Raw genomic sequence first — 18175 nt, forward strand, 5'->3', positions numbered from 1 at the left:
GGCAGTACAACTAAGTGTTTCTCAAAGCAAACATTTGATAAGAAGTGGATGATAAATACTTTTATCAGTTGTGTTTTATTTAAGTATTTTACGAGGACCATCACCAGCCGAAAGTTTCCCACTATGACAGGCACATTGATTTCACTTATTTAGGATAATGATAACCACTGCATCCAATACCTGCAGCGAACAATCACAAAACACCAAGCCCCCTGTACTGAAGCCTTAGGGTCTCACTATAAAGGCAGAAACAAGCAGACAAAACCACAGTGACAGTGAGAAAGTTGAAGCAGGCGGGCCACCAGAACGAACAATTGAGTGATAGCACTTCCCCACATTGCCAACGTCATCTACAGCTATGAACTCAACGATCTGTGAGCAGCAGGAGGCATTGTATTTTGCTTGGATGATGGTAGTATCCAGGGGGGTATGTGTTAGGGTTCCATTACCCTTTCGCAGGGATATGCTATCTATCCCAGTGCCATTTCCGTCAGTAATGTTGGCAGAGTACTCCCAATGGAAAGATCCACAGTCAGACACATCTTCTGGGCAGTCATTAGCGAGCACCTCAACCTCTTCACACACAGGTGGAACAAAATCTGTAATCTGGACAGGGAAGAGAAAAATACATTTATGCATGGAAGGCAGCTAAGGGGAGAGATCTAATGATATTTTAAATGTTGACTTAGTGCATATTTTATATGAATATGTTCACATAAACACATGTAATGCAGGATGTATCTGGTTACCTTGTTAATAACAGACAATCTGAGAATAACATAATTGGAGTCGACACCAGTGGATGATCTGGCCTCTATAGTCAGAGTGACATCAGTGCCTGATGGTGTGCGGGCTGGTGGCGTAATGGTTAACGTATCATTGATGTTTCCTCCGGTTGTCAAGGTGAGGCTGTCAAGAGAAGAAAGAGAAATACATAAGTGCAATACATTTAAATTGTATCATTTAAAAGCTGTAGGGGGTGAGAGGCAGCTTGTGGCTAAATCATGCCTTTGGGGGGTATAATAATACATGACTCACCCTTACCTTTACTACAGTTGATGTGTGTGGGGAGAAACTCTACACGGAATTAACTTTTTTTTTCAACACTCAAACTTATTTGGTTAAATTTTAAGCCAGTGTTGAATCAATATAGCATGCATTACTGCTAAACTAGGTTCTAGCATCACTGGGTTGTTGTGACCCAGTGTTGGTGTTATATATGAACTGGGCCCTGTACTACAAAGCCGAAGTTGTGCTAATCGGGGGCAGGTAAAGTTGGAGAAAAGAGATCAACCTACATAAAAGGAAAGAACAGCCCCCACTGGCCAATCAATTCCTTTGAGACATAACATCAGCATTCTTAGAAGATCCCATGGAGCTGGTGTGAATTGTTAGAGTCAGAGCGGGATAACCAGACATAGTTTAATACTTTAACCTTTAAGTAGGTTTGTCCTATGAAATTCAACATTTATTTTAGATGGGAGATAAATGGTTTACAGATTCACCCTGTGACAGCCTTCATCTCTCTCTCTCTCTCTCTCTCTCTCTCTCTCTCTCTCTCTCTCTCTCTCTCTCTCTCTCTCTCTCTCTCTCTCTCTCTCTCTCTCTCTCTCTCTCTCTCTCTCTCTCTCTCCCCCTCTCTCCCTTTAACATATTATATCTGGCTTGTTATCAGGCTTGTTTAATCTGCGCAGAATTATATCTTTGCCAGGACCAGTAACCCTCTGAACTCTTGGCTGATGTCTAAAATAGTCTTGTACATAACTGTACTTTCAAGAAAAGTAAAGTGTATGAAACTTTTGCTATCATTGTTGACAGGACATTTTTTAAAAGTTGCTTCCCCTCACCTGCTTGGGTAGGCCATTGGGAAGTCTCTGTCATTCTTGGCAATGATGGAGAAGATACCTCCAGGGCCCTGGGTCATTACACTGAATGGAAGCTCTAACGGTTTTCCTGGCTCCACGCTGCTGGACACCACAGCCTAGAGAGAGAAAAGGGAAGAAAAGAAAAAGATGAAGAAAAGTGAGGCAATTCTCGATGCATGCTCCTATTTTTATATTGGACTTGTTTCAGTTTCAAGATACAGTATGTTTTGGATAGCCCATATGGTTGCTGCGATCTATCATACAAAAGCTGCATGATGAATGGTTACACTGGTTGCCAGGAAGAGACAGACCTGGATGTTCACTTTGGACACGGACATCGATGTGGTGGACTGCCTCATGAATTCACTTTTTGTCTCTTTGTCTTTTCCAGTCAGAACGACCAAAAACTCCCCCTCAGGGACCTCATCAACAGTCACCAGAATGTCTCCACTGCCCATTTCTGTCATTTTGCTGACGTTCACAGCCTCAAGTCCAGACAGAGTTACCAGGCCAATGTTTCCCACAGTCAAGGAGGAAGGTCCTTTCCTTCCCACTACTGACAGCAGCATGGTGGCAGGCTGGCCTGGGTTCCACGAGAAAACAGGCAGAGAAACCAGGTAGGGAGAATAGTTAGAAAATGTATTTTTATGGTTAAATGTGGTTGATGGTTTCACGAATAAACATGATCCCTTCAATCATAGGTGTTGAAAGGAAGCCTTGAATTTCAAATCTCAATCAGGAATGTGATGTCAGGTTTACAAAATGTTTGCCAGTCCTTTGCACTAAAATATTATTATGTAACTTGCAATTTAGTATAACAAACATTACTTCTTTGCTCCCTTATGAGCAGGCTGTATTCACGTTGTATTACTGCATTTCACAACTTGATGGTGCTGTTGCAGGACAATGGGGACAATGTCCACTGATGACACCTTTTCCGCTATTAACCAAACTGAAACTTGTTTCACTTCTAACCATCACATTTTAACTCACAAGATAAAAATGTGCATGTTTGATATTGTTTAAAGATCAAAACCTGCTCTGTGATTGAAATACATGTAGATGGTTTACAACTGTAATGCTGTCGTTAAACAGTAAATCTGATTAATCTTACCTGCTTTTGGACGCCCACTCAGCAATGCATAACCTGGGTGAGGCCCCTCGAACTTTTCCACAAAGTTATAGATAAACGTGATGATACTCTGACCTGGAAACATAATAACAGCATAGTACATCTACCAACTGTGACTTTCAGATTCTGGAAGAAACATCAGTCTTTATCAAACATTGCATTGACAGATAGCAGAGGGAATAAATAGGCTACTGATGAGGGGGGAAAAGTGTGCAAGAGGACACTTTTGTACTGAAAGTGCATGTGTATAGCAAATGTGCGGCATCTGACCTGTGATTTTAACTGTATATGGTTGCAGGCTGTCTATTAGGACATTCCAGATTCCTGCGCGGTGGTCATCATTGAGACGAATCCTCCTCAGGTTGCCAACTGTCTGGATTGTCCCCAGTTTACCACTGGCCTCAGAGTTGGACTGAGTCACACCTGCATTTGTTTAGCATGTCTGGTTGGTCACAGAGATCTATTCCAACAGCATTCTCAATGAACCACATACAACATGTTTCAAACTCAAGACTCTGACTGATGCAAACATGGCATTGAGACAGGTGAGCTACCTGCAGGGTTGGTCAGTGAGAAAACATTAGCTTCTGTGATGTAGATGGTGACGTTTTTTATAGATTCGTCCACCATGAAGAGGAAGGTCTCCTTCTTGCCAGGGTTCACTGCTCTCTGAAGAATAGTTACCTAAGACCAGAGGAGAAGGATACACATTGCTTAAAAAATATAATTTAATCTGCATAGGACTATTCCAGCGAATAGGCCAATAGGTCAAGCCAAAATGAGCATCATATCAAGATTGTTCAGGATGAACCAGTAGAACAGCAGAGTCCTACCAGAGCTGACGTAGATGTATCACGGATGATGCCTGTGGCCTGGGGCAGCTGTTTCTTAGACACCAGGATGGCTTGGCCTCCAGAGGCCAGAGACAGGTTCTTGTATTGTTCAAAGGCTTGACCTGCGGTGGAGCGACGGCGCCTTCTACCAGAGCCAGTCATGAAGAATGTCACCTGTAGAGATTGATGTAGAGATCAAGCCTGCTGTCTTTTAAAGTTCAGTTTGTGTAAACACACTATGTGACTGTTCGTCAGAGTTTACCGTTGACTTGGTGCGCCTGATGAGGGCAGTAATTGTGTCCTTGAGTTCGATGTCTTTGGCTGCAGCATCAGTGAAAACATAGATGTGGGAGCCGGATGGAGCGCCAGTCAGAGCCAACTGTAGAAAATAAATGGACCTACTCAGTGTATTCTGAATCAGTCTTTTGGGGATGCATACAAATACATTTCACCCCTAATCAATGACAATCAAAGGTACAGTATAACAAAAGCATAGCTGTAGTACCTGAATTCCTGACAGACACATCTCAGGGACATCGCCCCCTCCATGTGGTCTGAGTTTCGCGATTTCTCTTTTCATCTTATCAGGGTCTGATGTTCTAACCATAGGTCCAAACTCTATATAAGAAAACACAGAAGACATATTATTAAACTTAATCGTAGACAACCACTGTAACTGCTAATTAATCACCAAATATAACTATTATCAAAACTATACAGTCATACCATATAAAACATGCAAGGGAATAGGGGTCCAATACAACTAATAGGAGACTAAACATCGTCAGTGGGGAATTCCGAAAGTATACCAGGGTCATTGAAGGGCACCAGGATGTACTCAGAGGGCTCATCCTGTGTTCCTTTTTTGCTGTCAATCATTTCGTTGACAACCGCCCTGGCTTCAGTGATGTCATCAGACATACTGCCGGTGGTGTCAACAACAAAGCATACAACAGCTGAGCGGGCAATGCCCATCATTCTGTGAGAGAGAAAATATATTATAGAAATTTCCAACCGTTTTCTTTCATCAATGTACAACAAGTAGATATGTTTTCGTATCTCATCAATATACCTAAGGAATTCTTTATCCCCGACAGCTAAGCGGAGGTTCTCCAGTAGCTGGACGCTTGCAGATGTGGCTACATTCACAGCAGTATTGTGGAGGGCCACGTTGTCAAAGCGTCGCTCACATTTGTTGATGCCACCGCGGGGAACTTGTTTGCTGGTCAGGTCACTCGCACCTCCGTGACTACATTTACCTGGCACAGGACGGAAGGGACAGTTAGAACTTGTGGGCCTGTGCACGGAGCTTTTACTGCTCTGTTCATTTGAATTAGTTTGTCTTCTTCTCTCCGTAGGACAAACCAGATTTTAAATGATGAGTAGACACTGGGGCAACTTAAATTCTAGGAGTACACATCAAATGTTGATGTATTGGTTAACCATGATATCATAATTACCTACAGAGGGTAATGGAATAGTTAAAAATTTTAGGAAATACACAAATCTAACAAGAGTTACACAAAAACATTAAAATCACTCATACTCTGCATAATTAAATATGAAACTAGTACAACCCCAGTTCAATGAAAAATGCTCAATCCAGTTCATGGATGTTTGTTTTAAATGGTATAATTTTATTTATCAAATACTCATATTATCGATATTAATAATAATAATGAAAACTGAATCTAGGTATTCTAAACGTACCCTATAGAGCTCTCACTTGTGTTTCTTATTATAAGTATAAAATATATGTATATGAATATGGTTCGGACATATGTTTCTTACCTTGAGGCTTGGATGCATAGAAGACTCCCAAGTAGCCTGATGTGAGTTTCATTTCTTGTAGGATGCTGGGGAGGATAGAGTTGGGACAATTTCCCTTTTCACAGTCACTGCAGGTCGGAGTGTGGACATCTACACAAGTAAAGTGTAAATAAGATCAGGGATAAAAAGCACATTTAATATCCGACCAAGGGAAATAGACATTGCCTCATTTAATAACTCGCTCACATTTTTACTCACAAAAACATACTCACATTATTTGTGAGTATGTTTTGGGATAATTCACAAAAAGCTGTGTTTGGCAGTTTATTATTCCTCAAGTGGATTTTTCCTCTTCTGCTGCTGTCTGTATTTTATAACAGTGAAATGATTGCAATTCCTTTTGTTTGTCAAGCTTGACATCTTTTTTTTCAATTGAAATAACTCAAACATCCAGGTAACAACAAAACAATTACCCGGCTAATAACTGACTTTTACCTATTACTTCAACGATTGTCGATCTGTATGTGGAATGCATATCATGCGAACATGTTATTGTCTTCACAATTGACATGTGTTTTGTCAATGGCCCAGGGAAATTTGGTGCGATTTGGAGTCATGATAAAATTTTATATTAATAAACAGGTATCAGTGCTCTGTAGCAGTCAGTGGGTGGGGCAGTGCGCCTTCACTTTATGGACCGAGTTGAAAGTGTCTTCTTCTTCGTCCTCTGATGAACTACAACAGTGGTTGGCAACTGGCAGCCTGAAGTCAATAAGGTCTCTCCCAACGGATCATTTTGATGATTTTAGATTTTTTTTAATTTCACCGTATCAGACTGCAACAGACAGACATGGCTGCTACAGGTGCTGAACTCTGTCATGGCAGCAGCATTAACAGAATAAGCTATAATAAGAGCATAACATAGATTTGTTACTTTGTCACTGCTTATCCAAAAAAATAAAAAGCATTAAAAACACTTAAGTCTATTGATATGCTCTCAGATGCCTATTACCTACTTCACAAGCCCAGTTCCCCTGTGAGTATAATAAGTTCACAAGCTTGTACACAGACCTGCCAGGTTTTCAAGTGGCAGATCTGGACGTATGAGGTTGATGTACGGCTCTGTGTGTCCCAGCTCCACCCAGTTACTGTGGCTGTAAAAGTCCTGGAAAATACATGGAAACACACACATTAACCTGTTTGTACATATAGGCAGGTTTCATATTCAGTATTCATACACACAGTAAAATTAACAGTAAGATCTTTTCTTTCTTGTAGTTTCTATATTCTCTTTTTCTGCCTCCCATTTTGTCTCTAAACTTCTGTATGCATCATTGCTCTCCCACCTGTAGTGTGTGAAGGACGCGTCCCAGTGTTTCTCTGGCAGCCTGGAAGTTCTCCTTGCGAATGTTCGCCCTAATGGCCACCATGCCCTCCGTGATTAGGCCACGTCCCTCTAGGAACGCCTCTGAGTTGAAGTGGTGTGGAGCACTGGAAATATTTTTTTCAAAAGAAATAACACATTGGAAGCTTTGTCACACATGCTGTTGCATTATTTGATAATTCTTGATAACTGTTTATTAACCTGCTGACAAAGTCACGGTCTACCAGTCCATTCTGGGTGTAGATTTCTTGAAGAGCAGAGCTAAACTTGGCTCCTGACACTTGTCCTGTCGCTGTGGGTCCGAGACAGGCCTGAACCAGCTCTTCAGCAGAGGAACCCTGGATGCAGAAAAAACGATTCGTTCCATTAATGCAGCCACACAGAGAGTATGGTAAAATGGTGGGAAAATTGGCCAATGGAGCCAATCACTTGTGCAAAATATGAAGCCCATAAGCCTGAGAAGCTACAACCAGCAGCTATTATCCTGGCTTTTTCCATAGGTCACAAGATCTTCATGCTATGCGCAGCTATGCTGTTGGTTGGTTCCTTCCAAAATATGGTATGGGACAAACCACAACATAAAATATGTCCAGTGCCATATTCCCCTGTGGTAGTGGGGGATGGTCAGCGTCGGCTGCAGGAGGGAGGGACTGGGGATGGGAACTGGGATCGGTGCCAGGGAGAGAGTCTAATTGTACACAGGTGTTCCAGTTCAACTAATGTCTCCTCTTTATCAGCAGTAGCGTGCTGGAGCGCAAAAGAGATAACCAGGAGCTAGATCACTCCCGGACTCAGAGAACACTAGGCTGAAAAGCTAGTCGCTGTATGTTTGTGATAAGTTTGTTTGTTGAGATGCATGTTTGAGCCAATAAAGAACGCTATTGAAGGACACCTACCTGCTTCCCCTTGTTTCCCTGACGAGGAACTCACGGTAACACAGAGACATTATTACATCCCCTTTTTGCTAAATACGGATAATTTGACCTTTTAATTTGACATACCACACAAGTATATTGAAATGTGGTTTAATGTCTGTATGTCTGTATGTGTATGTCTGAGAGTTCATGTTTGTGCACGTTGTGACTAGGTTTGTCTTCGATCCTACCGTGGGTTTGAACTCATGTCCGGCTTCCTTGTTAACTATTCGGCAAGCCTTGGTCACTTCTTGCAACAGAGCCGTTCCAGTAATGTTGATATGAGAGGAAATCCCACTCCCGTCGGAGAGAAAGGCCACAGTGGTCCTTGCTAACAGGGCCAAGCCGAGCAGTGCTACTCGAAGCACTGACATCATGATTAATCTGCAGGGAGAGAAGGTCATAATCAGACATGATCAGTCGATGGCAATTGCTGCAAAAGAAATGTTAATATCGTTTTGTTAAATTAAGCCATGTATAAACTAGAATTACCGCACTGTGTTGTATACCCCTGCCAAGCAGTGCCGTTTCCGTTTACATATTTCAACATACTTTTTTTTCCAGATGCATATGAGGTCACTTATAAGGGGACCTTTGACCACTGGAATGTAATCAATTTATTTTTGTAAATGAGCATTGCCATCTTGCATATTTGGAGTGTGTGCAGTAGTGATCAGGGGATGGAGATATGGTATAGAGGGGGTGCCAATAAACACGCTTAACCAATCCAGAGCCAGTCTCAGCTGTCAATCATGATGTTTCACTCCGTTTTATAGCAATAGAAACCAAACTTAAATACATCAGTGGGATAAAGAACGACCTAAAATGACAGAAACCATCTTTGAGATATACATTTTTTTGACGTGAACTTTGCCTTGCTACTGTTTGTTCATTTTTTGGGGAGCTGTCATGTTGTCCAGGTTTATACGCAGACTATGGTTTAAGCAAGCAATCAGGTATATTAATCGGACTAGTGTTTTAAGTGAAGTTAACCGGATGGTGACGGATACATTTTTTTTAACCAAGAAACCAAACACATCCTCTTTTTCTAGCTTTGCTCTGAGATACAGTGTCTGTACAGTGTGTCATTCTGGATATTACAACACAGTCTGAAAAGTCATGGAAACTAGTTCACACAAGTCGATCCTTGGTATGTTGATGTAGAACAGACAAGGTTGTGTCACACATATCATATTTCAGCCTCTGTGACTTCCTGATCTCTTTCTTTTGCTTACGAGATTTTGCTGTGTCTCGCTCTGTTTCCTGTACCTGTCTGAACTGAAACATCCAGGAACATTGCATCCAGCTTCACGCTCGCCCACTCGTAAGAAATCTAATCAGTGTGAGGGGTGGAGCAACAAGGAGGTGTGTATGTGAACAGGAATCATTTGTAAGAGTCTCACTTTTCTCCCTCCACTGTGAGTGTCACCACATCTAGGTGAGTGTAATCTAAATCTCTATTTAATGAAGTTTACAGGATCGTGATGATTGAATGCGGTTGTGATGACACAAGGTATCTATTATCCTACAGCAGTGTTTTGTTACCAAGCCAGAAAAAAATAATAATCTAAATAACATTGTGTACTTGAGCCATATTCCTGACTTCCTTGTTACAATTATTACATATAATAACATATTTTTGGGGGTTATAACAACGAGTTATCATATAATAACTTGTAATGTTTTGGCGTATAACAAGATAAATAACAGGAAAAGGTTCTTGTTTTAATTAATGACAAATCCAATTTTCATAACGCGATACCAATCCATTTTTCTGGCATGGCAGAAATACACTTCCTGGGCATTGCTATTGTATCTAATAATGATGTTGACTTTTATTGGTTTTGATTTGTTGTTGGCTTTTTACGATACTCTATATCAGTGGTCACCAACCTTTTGGAGCACAAGATCACTTTTTCATTCCAAACGTAAACCGAGATCTACCACGCTGATATCTTCCAAGAAATCCACTCATATTTATTTGTTTTTTACAATTTCTGTTAAAAGCTGTATGTACGAGCATAAATAAACACAAAGAAAGGCAGTTATGCAACTTTGGATCGACAGTGAAGACTGCGAGATCAACCGGTAGATTGAGATCCATGGGTTGGCCACCACATCTTTATATATATATATATTTTTTTAGTTTCATTATGCTTTTACATTTTTTACTGTTAATATTTGGTTGTTTTTGTTTTTTTATTGTAGGATTCTTTTTCCATGCTGCACTCATACTCCAACAGGTATGCTTTTGTTTATTTAATTATATATTCTTTTTAATTTTACATTTGACTGACATACAGCATTCTTCGTTTGATTTTAATAGAAGTTCAGTTTTCTGTGAGAATGCAGCTTTTACAACATCATATTGTGTATGCACTCAGTTGCCAGTTTATTATGTATATCTGGACAAAAGTGCTTACTTTTTCAGGAAACTGGTTTACAGAGATCTTGGATCGGTTTTATGGACCTCATAAAACCTGTATTTGAAGGTGCTGTTAGATTGTATTACACTCCACTCTCACCTTCTAATGTTTAATAAACAACATTTATATAACTGAAAATGATAAATAGTTGCTAGGTGTACTGAATAAACTGGCAACCTACTCTATATATTAAATGTCAAAACTGCCTAAAGAGAGCAGCTAAAATAGCAAAGTTAAACACAAGTAGAAAGAGCCAAATATCCTTATAATGTTAATTCCAGCAATAGGGGCTCTGCGGTCAATGTAAACATGGGCACAGGTACATCCACACTTACACACATACACAACTCTATTTTCATGAAATTGAAAGTATTAATAAATTGAATACAAATCAGATTCAACAGCGTTGAGCATCGATTGAGCTATTGAGTGTCTCACTTTGACCTTCATTATTCCTCTGTACTGCTCAGTATTTCCCACATCTGCCCTCATACTGTGGTTATTCGAAATATAAGTGTTTTATTTTAAAGGCAACTTTCACGCCAAGATGGTATAAATGCCTTTTTTTCCCAGGTACAACTGCAGTGAACAGTTGAGTCATGTCAGCATTGTGTCATGGATATCTTTACTCACATGTCTGCATTCATGTGCATACACGGTGCAGTGTTTACCTCATCCAGACAGTATGTGTGGGGATGTGACTAAGTTACCAAGGCGATGGCTGTGTACTATCAGCATTTAATGATAACATTCACTTTGAGAGTCAAATTTTTGTCAGCGCTACTTAGTGATAACTAGATATTTTTTTCTTTCATTTGACTCTGAAGTAGAAAACTGAACTAATAGATTACAACTCGTTTTTAATGCTATTGTATCACAAAGTGCTCTGTGTGTCAGTTAAAAACAACATGCATTTAACACCTTATTCAATCTGCTAATGTTACTGTTAATGCCACTGTCAGGAAATACCAACATAACCTCCAACCCAAACAACCATCGAAGGCATATATACCCTCAGATGCGACCAATGGGAGTATAGCAGTGAAGCACTTGTGATGTTAACACACTCAAAGATGCAGCTGAGGTTGTGGAACAGTCATCGTTTGGACACCATACAATATTACGTAACTTTGGGTTAAAATGAGAGGACAGTCTCACATACACACTTGTATCTTCTAAACTAGCTCTATCACTCAAGTTCACTTGTGCATATTAGCAGTGGTGGGAAGTAGCGAAGTAGAAATAGTTTGTTACTGTACTTAAGTAGATTTTTCACATATCTGTATTTTACTTGAGTACTGATTTTCCTGACAATTTTTTCCTTTTACTCTCTACATTTGAACACAAATTTCTGTACTTTCTACTTCGTATATTCTCAAAACTGGCTCAAAACTTGAGCAGCGGAGGTGTGCCTCTCTCTCGCTCACTCGTGTGCCCGCTGCCTCAGGAGATGTACAGGTCCACCTACACCTTTAATCACAACTATATGATCCACACAGAGGACTAGAATCATACATATTATTAATTTTATTGCAAAAATAATTGTTTATGAATGCAGGCATATACAGTGCAAATCCAATAACATCCACATTTAAGCATAACAATTTGCAAAGCAACCAATGTAAAAAAAAAAAAAAAAAAAAGTGCAAATAGGGTATTGTTAAAAATATATTCTTACTGTTTGTATAACAGGGCACAACAAGGATTCCCGGGAGAAGACAAACACATTTGAAGCATAACCAAATATACATAAGGCGTTTAAGCTGGGCCTGCGATAGGAACTCACTTGAGTCCTTTCTGCGAGTCCTCTTTTTAGTTTTGTGTGTCTAGAACTTGTTTCCCTTTGCTTACTTATCAATAGGGGCATCATTCCTGCTACTGATGAAAGTTCCATTTTTAGGGATATTTACCGATTTATTTAGTGGTTACATTGTGGTCTATAGTGTTCTTAGGTAGACACAAGAGGCACTTGTTTATTCTGTTGTGTTGATTCTTTGTTGTCCCTAGAAGTTCAGATGCACTAGTAATAATAATATTTGAACCTCAGCATCTGGGGTTCCAAATTTGTAAAATTATACATTATATGTATATTGTTTTTATACTTTTTCAGTCAGTTGAAATAAATCCTGAAGAGAAAAATGTTGGGTTGTTTTGTGTCTGTATAGGAGGACTACTATAAAAAGCACTTTGCATTTTTAATTTTGGTACTTGTACTTTTACTTTTGATACTTAAGTACATTTCAACACCAGATACATTTGATACTTAAGTAAATTTAATAGGAGCTACTTTAAGACTTTTACTCAAGTCATTTTCTGACGGGTGACTTTTACTTTTACAGGAGGCACTTTCAGGTAAAATATCTGTACTTTTACTCAAGTATGGCTTTCAAGTACTTTATACACCACTGCATATTAGCCCCTTTAGCATAGAAACTGGTTCTGCGCTTTGACACCTTTTTGCCAGTTATAATTATCTCAGTTAACAGTGTGACATATATTTACAACTAAGAATCTCCGTAGGTCAGGCGTCAATGTTATGCTTGTTTCACAGCTAATGCCCATTATGCTAATCGAATTATACAAAGGTGGACGACATGCACCCCCAAAGTGAAGCCAAATTGCTTAATCGCCACCTGGTGGCTTGCTGCAGTATAGCTCATAAATCCTGCTGTCTCCATGAAGTGGATGGGACGTAGACAGATGATTGTTTCTGTAATTTTACGTAGTTAACACACTAATGTATGTCCAAGTGCCACTATGTTCGATTTTAGGTTTATTAAATGGATGAAACGTCTTGATTGACAGCTGCGACTGACCTATGATTGGTCAAGTGTGTGTATCAATGGACCTCATCACTGTGCATTCCTTGCCCCCATTTGCTACTGCACAGACTGACTTCAAATGTGCAAGATGGCAGAGTTCATATCCTGGATATTTTTGGCTGTTTAGTTTTTATTAGTTTATTGTTTTATTCCTGACTAATTATTTTCTTGGTGACAGACAGAGTTCAGTTACATCCCCTGAGCTGTTGAAACACTCTGAGGGGCTTTGCAGTGGTTGATAGGGCAATTTTATCCATTTGTTTTACTCTGAACAGACCAGTGTTGATATCAAAAAAAATACTACTATGAAGAAATATGTTACATATATCAATGCCTCTTTTTTACATGTCTAAGAGGATACGATGATGAGAAGGCGCTGACGTCATTAAACACTGGGACTTTATCAACATTCGATTTTGTTCAAATGAATAATGTAATTTGAAATAAAAAACGTTACCATCAGGCCACAATAAGTGCCGACACTCACTTACTAGTACTTAACAAGGAAAGCAATAGGGATTTAGAGAAAGAAACAAGTTGAAGTTTGGACCTATTCTCTTCCCAGAGAGCCGGAGAAAAAAATAGATGCTTTACCAGAGGCGAAGCGATGTTACCATTAATTAGCTGGTTAAAAAAACAGACCACAAACCTGGGCAACGTTAATGATTTCAAAACGTTCTGTTTTCCCAACAACTCTCAATGGTCTAAAACAATTTTAAGGGAAGTATCAAATCCAATATGCCATGCCAGGATGTGTTCATTGAATGATGCCATCAAACCACTAGACCATGGACATCTGCAAAGCTGCATTCGCATTCATCCAGCCTGCAGTGGGTTAATGATAAGACAACAAAAATGGTTGGTCTTGGTTAAAGTAGATGGTTAAAATATATCAAAGTTTTTTGATGGAATAAAAATAGACTTAAGAAGTTATGTTTTAGTTTTCTTTGACTGGGATAAGACTAATCCTGGGCTTGCAGTCTACTAAGACTTGACGAAATTACCAGGGTGACTATATATGATAACAAACAACAATCATATTTGTTAAATATATAAACCTGACAAATGGTAGATTGCTAAATCTTACCACAGATAATACTTAAATGCTCACAACAGCCCCCTGATATCTAAGCTATGCTTTTCCCTACAGTTTCCTCGGCAGCAAAGTGCATTTATAATCTTGATCATTTAACTTTATCATAGTCTGAAAAAAGGAAGTGGTTGAAAAAAGGTGGACTTATGAGCACCAGCTTTGGATCAGTTCTCCATAAATGGTTCTCCTTGTCTCTGTTTTTTCTTTCAGAGCACAGATGTCAAACGCAACAAGCGGGGTGCTCTTCTGCCCCCTGCTGCAAGACATGCGGAATCACAGCCCCAACAACAACAGCCAGGCCAATATGGTGGTGGTTTGCTTCCACGGTCTGGTCTCCTGCCTTGGGCTTCTGGAGAACGCTCTGATCCTCTGGGTGCTTGGCTTCCGCCTTAGGCACCGCACCGTCACCTCCGTCTGGGTGCTCAACCTAGCCCTGTCTGACTTCCTAGCCAACCTGAGCCTCCCCCTCTTCGCTTCTTACCACTACCACCACCACAGCTGGGAGCTCGGCAACCCACTCTGCAAGACACAGGCTTCCATCTTCTTCATAAACATGTTTGTGTCAGCCTTCCTGCTGGCCGCAATTTCACTCGACCGCTTGCTTCTTGTAGTCAAGCCAGTGTGGAGCCAGAATCATCGGTCAGTGTCAGGAGCATGGAAGGTGTGTGGATTAGGTTGGTTATGGGCTGCACTGAATACAATACCGTACACTGTGTTCCGCTCAGTAATTGAGAAACAGGGTGGGGGGAATTTGTGCTATCATAATTTTGCTTTGATTTTATCCTCTCGAGCCACTTTGGAGAGAGACTGCGAAGTGAGACAGGCAGCAACAGCCGTCTCCAAGTTGCTGCTGGCATTCCTCTTTCCCTTGGTGGTGATTGCAGGGAGTTATGTCCTAATAGGTCTCAGCCTGAGGAGCAGGAGCAGGAGGAGGAAGCAGAGCACCACCAGACTAACTGATGCACTGATCATGTCAAACAGAGGCCGAGCATCAGGAGCTACAAACACAACAACTAACATCATCCTCAAGCCTCCCACCTCCAGTCCAACTTTAGCTTCGACGCCAACTACCATGTCCGCCACCATCTCTAATCAGACCAATCGGGACCAGCTGTCCCAGAGCTTCATCAAAATGGTGACATTTGTGATCACTGCATTTGTACTGTGCTGGGCTCCCTATCACATCTTCTGCATCATCGAGCTGACGGCACATTACTGGAGGAAGAATCTCAAAGTGGTGGAGGTGGGGCTTCCCTTTGCTACAACCATCGCATTCTTGAATCCGGTGTTGAACCCCATTCTCTACGCCTTCAGCTGTCCACACTTCTGCGTGAAGATACAACAGAGTCTGGGAGCATTGTTTGACGGACTTGTAGAAGAGGACGGAGGGTTCCTAGTCGCTCAAGGGAAGAGCATAAGAGCTCATCTAAGGCGGAGAAGCAGTTGAGATGTGAGCCCTGCCACACCAGGGTCATCAAAGGGGGAATCATCACCCTGTAAATAGTCTGTCATCCAACCTGCCTTCCCTCTGCCTTTGGAGTCTCAAAACCTTGAAGATAATCAAATGGATAAAACTTCAAAAATAATGACGGAGCAAAGCTGAGGTCCCACTTGGCTTTTGGTTTATATTTGTGTTAATGGTATGATGTTTTTTATGATAAATAATTCATTACACATTCGTCTTAGTTTACATGTAAGCTTAATTCAGTCGAAGGACTTGGACATATTGCAGAAAAACTGAGGTTGCTGCAAAATGTACTCAGGAAAGGAGTCAGCAGGAAGGTTTGTTTTAGTACTTGAGCAACATGGCTCTACATCTACAGATAACATTGTCGATCTGGATCCAGTCTAAATATTTGACCAACTACAGGATTCCCTTGAAGTTTTCTACAGCCATTTGTGCTGCTGAGAGGAAGAATCCTTTTGTGATTCTTTGACTTTTTGTCTCTGGCAACCATAAGGTTGATATGTCTGGTGACATTTGAGAGCGAAAAATATGACGTGGTACAATATGACAGTACAAGCATTCCAAAGAAACGGTTAAAGAAATCCTACCAGGACTGCAGAGGAAGAGGAAGAAAACTACAATACATTCCTCCTGCTCTAAATTATGTTTTTTTAAAAGTCATTTTTCTGATATTTTTTTTATGCAAATTCTTATAAAGTTTTACCTCTTCTGGCCCCTCTAGAGTTCTCAACTTAAATGAGAAATAAACATCCGATGGAAAGGTTGGTGTACCCAGTGCTTATGGAAAATCCGCTGTTGTAGATTGAGTGCCCATGCTATGCCAATTCTGGCCATCAGAGAGCAGTATAGCCCTGATTGCTTAAACAGACATGAAATTATATGGTAGGATTATGCTTTTCAGGTCCTGTAATCCAGGAGCTTTTAAATCTGAACAGCCTAACGTCAGGCCACCTTTCTGAGTGATTGGATTTCTTCATGTCTGATATTCATTTTGATTGACTGTCTCACTGCCACCGCCACAATTGTCTGGTTCCATCAGACTCAATTGGAAACACGTGGCCACACAGGCCAAGGTGTAATTAAGGCCACAGCAGCAACAGGATTGCCATTGAGGTAGTTGTAATTTGGTGAGAACATCGGAGAGAAGATCCAGAATATAAAAACAGTGCAGGATTATACCTAAACAGGTCAGACTGACATAGAAAGTTCAACTTCCCTCTCAATCATTCAGTTCCAGCAGATTATCTTTCTCTGTCTCTTTCTCTTTTCAAACATTTTTCTCTGCACTGTCTTTTTTGCTTTACAGCAAACGCCATATAATGGGGAGGAGAAAATACTGAAAAATAACATACATTTAATTAATGTGTTTGAAATGTGTTAGGTGTGAAACATGTTCATTGCAGAACAAGACTTTACTGAAAATGAATGCAGAGGCACAGATTCTGCTGGTTGCTCATTGGTCAATTTGCCAGTTTTGATAAACAAAGAATAAACTGCATGTTACATGGTTGAACATAATCTCAATCATCTACACAACTTCATAATAAAAGTATAACTCAAGTTCAGCATGTCGTGCCCAGTAATAACTGGTCATTTATCAGGTGTTTTTAATAAAATTCATTGACAATTTTTTTTAGATCTTTCACGAATTTGGCAAATTGTACGTCTCATCTGAAATATGTTGTCTATGAGAAAATGAGTGTCACATTACGATATGGTTTGAATTCCATTGCACAGTCACATAAGATTTCATCTATCCTTTTCCCTTGTTTTTAAGAATGTGTTGATGATAAACTAAACCACTCAGATCCTGTATTTTAATGTGTTAGGGTTTGTTTGTTTTTTAGTACGTTTCTATGCCACTTGCAGAATCGCAGAAGGTAGGATATTACTAAAGCTGGAGAGGGTCATGCTTTTGTAGAAAAGAGTAACACAAGATCAAGCCCCCCCCCCCCCCCCTGCCAGTGAACTAAATTAAATAAATCTTAAAATGTCATGGTGTCATTCAGAAAACGTCTCCATATATGTAAAGATACAAGTAAACAGAGGTTATTTCTGAGAAAAGTGAGATCACAAACGATAGAGCCACAGAGATTAAATAAAGTGCTGCGAAAAAAACAGTTTGTACAGATGAGAGATAAGGAAGGAATAGGTGGAGGGAGGGGGGGGGGGAGTGGTGTGGAGTATTGCTTGGTTTAATGCACTGCCACAGTACTTAAAGCTGACAGATGCTAGCTGGAGATTTAAAGCCGAGTTACACGTCAGTGATTTTCTAATATGAAGAAGACCATTTTTTTGCTGATAAAAAGTTTTCTTCTGCATAACAGAGGTAGAGAGTGAGTCATTTACATCATCACAGTTTAGGAACTTCCAAATTATCATTAGATAAAACTTGAGCTTTTAAATTTAAAGAAACAAACAACACATTGTTGAGCAATGAACTCTGTGGTTTTCAACCTCTGGACTTT

The 18175-nt window shown here is 40.2% G+C and overlaps 2 protein-coding genes across 2 annotated transcripts; one reads left to right on the forward strand and one right to left on the reverse strand.

Annotated features, from left to right (window-relative positions):
* Positions 1-225: 225 nt before the first annotated feature.
* vwa11 (von Willebrand factor A domain containing 11) lies at positions 226-8275 on the reverse strand. Its single transcript, XM_061094457.1, has 17 exons — positions 8090-8275; positions 7186-7322; positions 6947-7091; positions 6672-6765; positions 5622-5750; positions 4903-5089; positions 4640-4809; positions 4336-4448; positions 4093-4209; positions 3831-4004; positions 3552-3681; positions 3268-3420; positions 2980-3072; positions 2177-2448; positions 1848-1981; positions 750-909; positions 226-606 (listed from the first exon to the last, which is right to left on the reverse strand). The coding sequence occupies exons 1-17, from the start codon at positions 8273-8275 to the stop codon at positions 226-228; spliced, it is 2775 nt and encodes a 924-aa protein (XP_060950440.1).
* A 6181-nt stretch (positions 8276-14456) lies between these two features.
* On the forward strand, positions 14457-15842 carry LOC133019126 (prostaglandin D2 receptor 2). Its single transcript, XM_061085497.1, is given in 1 exon segment — positions 14457-15842. A coding segment is annotated over 1 exon segment (1386 nt).
* The last annotated feature ends 2333 nt before the right edge of the window (positions 15843-18175 follow it).

The sequence above is a fragment of the Limanda limanda genome, chromosome 2 (genome assembly GCF_963576545.1).
Source record: "Limanda limanda chromosome 2, fLimLim1.1, whole genome shotgun sequence".
Lineage (NCBI taxonomy): Eukaryota > Metazoa > Chordata > Actinopteri > Pleuronectiformes > Pleuronectidae > Limanda > Limanda limanda.

Coding starts and splice junctions, on each gene's coding strand:
- vwa11 (XM_061094457.1), bottom strand. CDS start 8,275: ATGATGTCAGTGCTTCGAGTAGCACTGCTCGGCTTGGCCCTGTTAGCA. Junction 6,766..6,946: donor GCGTCCTTCACACACTACAG/GTGGGAGAGCAA, acceptor TGTATTTTCCAG/GACTTTTACAGCCACAGTAA. Junction 5,090..5,621: donor CTATGCATCCAAGCCTCAAG/GTAAGAAACATA, acceptor GTCCTGTGCCAG/GTAAATGTAGTCACGGAGGT.